The sequence below is a fragment of the Pholcus phalangioides genome, unplaced genomic scaffold (assembly GCF_987345545.1).
Source record: "Pholcus phalangioides strain wild (caught in Gottingen) unplaced genomic scaffold, Ppha-v1.0 ptg000016l_1, whole genome shotgun sequence".
NCBI classification, from domain to species: Eukaryota; Metazoa; Arthropoda; class Arachnida; order Araneae; family Pholcidae; genus Pholcus; species Pholcus phalangioides.
The window spans coordinates 11,652,171-11,655,898 of NW_028301609.1; the positions used below are offsets into that span (position 1 = coordinate 11,652,171).

At 38.9% G+C, this 3,728-nt stretch overlaps 1 protein-coding gene across 1 annotated transcript; it reads right to left on the minus strand.

Annotated features, from left to right (window-relative positions):
• Positions 1-2,165: 2,165 nt before the first annotated feature.
• On the minus strand, positions 2,166-3,434 carry LOC149075049 (F-box/LRR-repeat protein 6-like). The gene has a single exon (XM_089246002.1). The coding sequence runs from the start codon at positions 3,432-3,434 to the stop codon at positions 2,166-2,168; it is 1,269 nt and encodes a 422-aa protein (XP_089102128.1).
• Between the last annotated feature and the right edge of the window lie 294 nt (positions 3,435-3,728).

Here is a 3,728-nt window from a genome sequence, read left to right on the forward strand (position 1 = left end):
ATAGAGAACATATACACACACAGACTGACAGAAAATGAATTTTATATATATAGTTTATGCAACAAATGTTGGCTGAGACCAGTTGGGGAAAACTTCAGAAAATGACTTGTTCAGGACATGAAAATGCTGCACCACAAAAAAAATCGAACTATGGCACCAGCAAGGAGTTAGAAAAGACCTGTTATACATGTCTAAAACTAGGAGAAAAAAATTATTTTTCATCTGTGAAGTCCCAGGCGATGCCTTGTTTTCATCTGTGTTCCGCCGAACACACGTAGAAGCAAGTGCATCGACGGGGGCTAGAAATACCCATGATTGAGTCTGTGTTTCAACCACTAAACTACCATGTTTCCCAGAAAATGATACCCGGTCTTATGTTAATTTTTGCTTCAAAAAATGCATTAGGGTTTATTTTCGGGGTATGGCTTGCATTAGGAGCATCCTGAAAAATTACGCTAAGGCTTCATTTTGGTAGAATGACTCTCATCTTTTTGAAGAAATTTCTGAATGATGGTTACACAAAAATCGACAGCAAATTTGTAACTTCCTAAAACATGTGTTTAGGGTGTCATTGTTTAAAGTAAACAGGAGGTTTGGTTTAGATTTTCGGGACCAAACGAGGCGATGGGTTCATATCCACTGAAAATACTCATCACTTCATTCGGTCCTCAGCGTTAAACTGTACCGATTGTTTATTTAGTGCTGGGATTAAACTGTAGAAATTTGACAAAAATCTTTTATAAAACGCGAAAAACAATCAACATGACAATTCGATTAAATTTGCTTGAATGTAACCAATACGCTTAACGGTTAAATTTTTTTTTTTGGGTTTTATAAAACTTTTATAAAGCTTTTACAGTTTAATACAGGCAGAATGTTCTTTTTTATTTATCATCAGAAACGCGGTGAGAAGTAATTTTCTTCGTTTTCTTTGATATAAATGTCAAAGTTTCAAATTTATCTGTTTACGTAGGCACTCACCACTCGTCCAAGGAGGTCTACTTAGGTGTGTTAACGAAAATTTAATTTTTGTTTATATTATCACTTAATTCAAACATAAATTTTTCAATGATATCATTTATATATATTTTGTATTTGATAATAAACAATAAAACCCCACTATCACTTATATAATTCAATATATCTGTCATGTGTTGCAACGAAATACTAAATGCGTCTCATTAGCCCCGTTCGCATGCGCAAATATTGTGGTAACATTGGGAGTTCTAGCACCCGCATGACGACTTTTTTCCCTCGTAAGGACAGAAATGAAGAGCAGTCATTGGTGAAAATTCTCGAAGAGGGACTTTAAAACCTGCTTTTTTGCCATTTCCCATGTGAACGGGGCTATTAACGATTTTAGCTGGGGCTTATTTTTGGGGTAGGGCTTATATTAGGAGCATCCTGAAAAATTATGCCAGGGCTTATTTTTGGGGAAAAAACACGGTACTTCACCAAAAGCCAACTCTGGCCATATCGCTATATTGCAATTTACAAGATGGGTTGGAAATGAAAGCGTTGTCTATTGGTGGTCGTCTCAAATTCGTTAAGGAAAATATCTTATCTATACCCTACCTGGGGTTTGAACCTGTGAACGAGACAGCAACCTTCACAATGGTAGATGAGTAGCTTACCACCACGCCACTGGGGTGTTTTGTTTCAACCACTGTAGCATTCCACTAAATTGTTTAAAAAAAATAAATCGTAGAATAACCACAGCAACATGTCTCTCTACACAACGACACAATTATATTCAATCATTACACTTCACTCATAGTAAGAAAAAATCAATGATACGTTAGGTTCAAAACACGCGCATGCACATTCCAACATGTGCCAATTCGTTCGAAATTCCGCAGAGGAATATGGACGAGGTGCATGTATGGTTTAGTGGTGTAGTAGTATTTCTAACTTTTAAAACTGCACCGATATCATATAAATTAAATATACACACGATAATATCTCTCCGCAAATGTTAGAATTCTTTAAAAATGGAAACTTTACAGCACAATGAAACATTCGTAGGGTTTATTATTTTCTTGAACCTACTTGAAGTGCAAACAATACGATGCATAATTCAAGATTGGAAAGCAAAGCATATAACACATTTGAAAGACTTCTATTTCGTCTTCTTTTCGTTTTTCGCACAAAAGCAAAAGTCAGACTTATGGCAACCTTAGAATTTGCTCAACTTGCTGTCGGTTTTCCAACAGCGTTATCGAGTTCTCATCGAGTCTGACAAATAAATTTCTGAGTTTGCGACAGATCCTCACGAACCTCTTCAAAATTGGCAGTGGCACCATGGAGCTACCAAGGGACAATTCCTCCAACACTGGATCCTGGTTATTCTGTAGGAAAATTTCCAGAACACCAGAGAGGTCATCGGCACTCATTGCATTGATCGAAATTTGTCTCAGAGTATACTTCCATTTTACGATGGCGTTTTCCAGCGAACCTTTTCGATATGGGACGTGAAGGACTTTCAGTTTTTCGGTTGGGATGTTGTGTACATCTTCAAGTCCTTCATTGATATCCAGGTGCTCTAGTTCCGTTGAATTCCGTAGTACCTGACTGATACGAAGTCCATTGTATGAGCAAGCGTGTACGGTAAATTTCCTCATTTCACTAAACCCCGTCAGGTTCTCGTCATCCCGAAAATCGAACTTACAGTTGTCAAGTTCCAGAACTCGAAGTTTGGGGCATCCACTTTGAAGTTTGTCGATCGGACATCGGAATTTACCCTGATCATAATGAAATTGCAAATCGTCACCATAACGCACTTGATAGAAATGCAATTCTTCGAGTGATGGGCAGGAATCGGCCGCTTTCGAAATCAGGTCATTGTTACCAGTGAAGTGACATTTGTTCAAGCTTAGATGCTTCAGTTTCTGCCCCCAGTTTTTGAATACCGGATCCAATGTGCTCGGATGCAATGTCATGAGACTTTTAGGAGGATAGTCAAATTCACAGTCGGGATTAGAATCGGTGACACGATCCATAATCAATCGATTGATATGTGGCCACTCTTTTGTCAGGAGCTCCATCTCAGGGCGCGTTATCATGTTCTTCGTAATGTCGAGTTCCTCCAGGTTGTGGAAATGCGGAGCCAGTCTAACGAAATCTTCGGGCTTCAGTTTAGGATTAACTTCGAAAATTTTGCTCATATCCTCCTCATGCATTAAAGCAGTGCATAAATCCAGTGACCGAGTAGCGGAAAGAAGTCCTTTTTCTCCTAACCTGAGTAAATGGTCGAAGTTCCAGAGCAGCTTTCGGAAGCTGATTTCTTCCCACAGCGAAGGAGTAGCAGAGATGTCTCTCCACCTTGTGCAAACCGAGGCAATGTTCTTGAAGAATTCCCACTGACCTTCGCTTCGGATGTATTCGGAAAAGATTTTCAGCATCAGCTCTGGAGGCAAATCGTTGATCGATTTCATGTTTCGACTGTAAAATCTTCGACCAGCTCCGGAAGTTCACGCAGGAATGTGAGCCGTTCTCTTATCGAGGATGTGCCTGAAAAATCGAAAAGTTTGAGAAAATATCTATCATCAAGAAACAATGGAAATTTTTCACAACAGTGTCACAATTGTACATTACTTTCACTCGACATGAACTTATGTCTCAAACAAAGTTTACTGTCATTTTTAAATGCATTGCTAGTTGGAAATTATTGTTATAGTCAGAGTAAGGGAAGTCCGTACCGCCTGCTTGTGCAGCCCTTACGCGACACT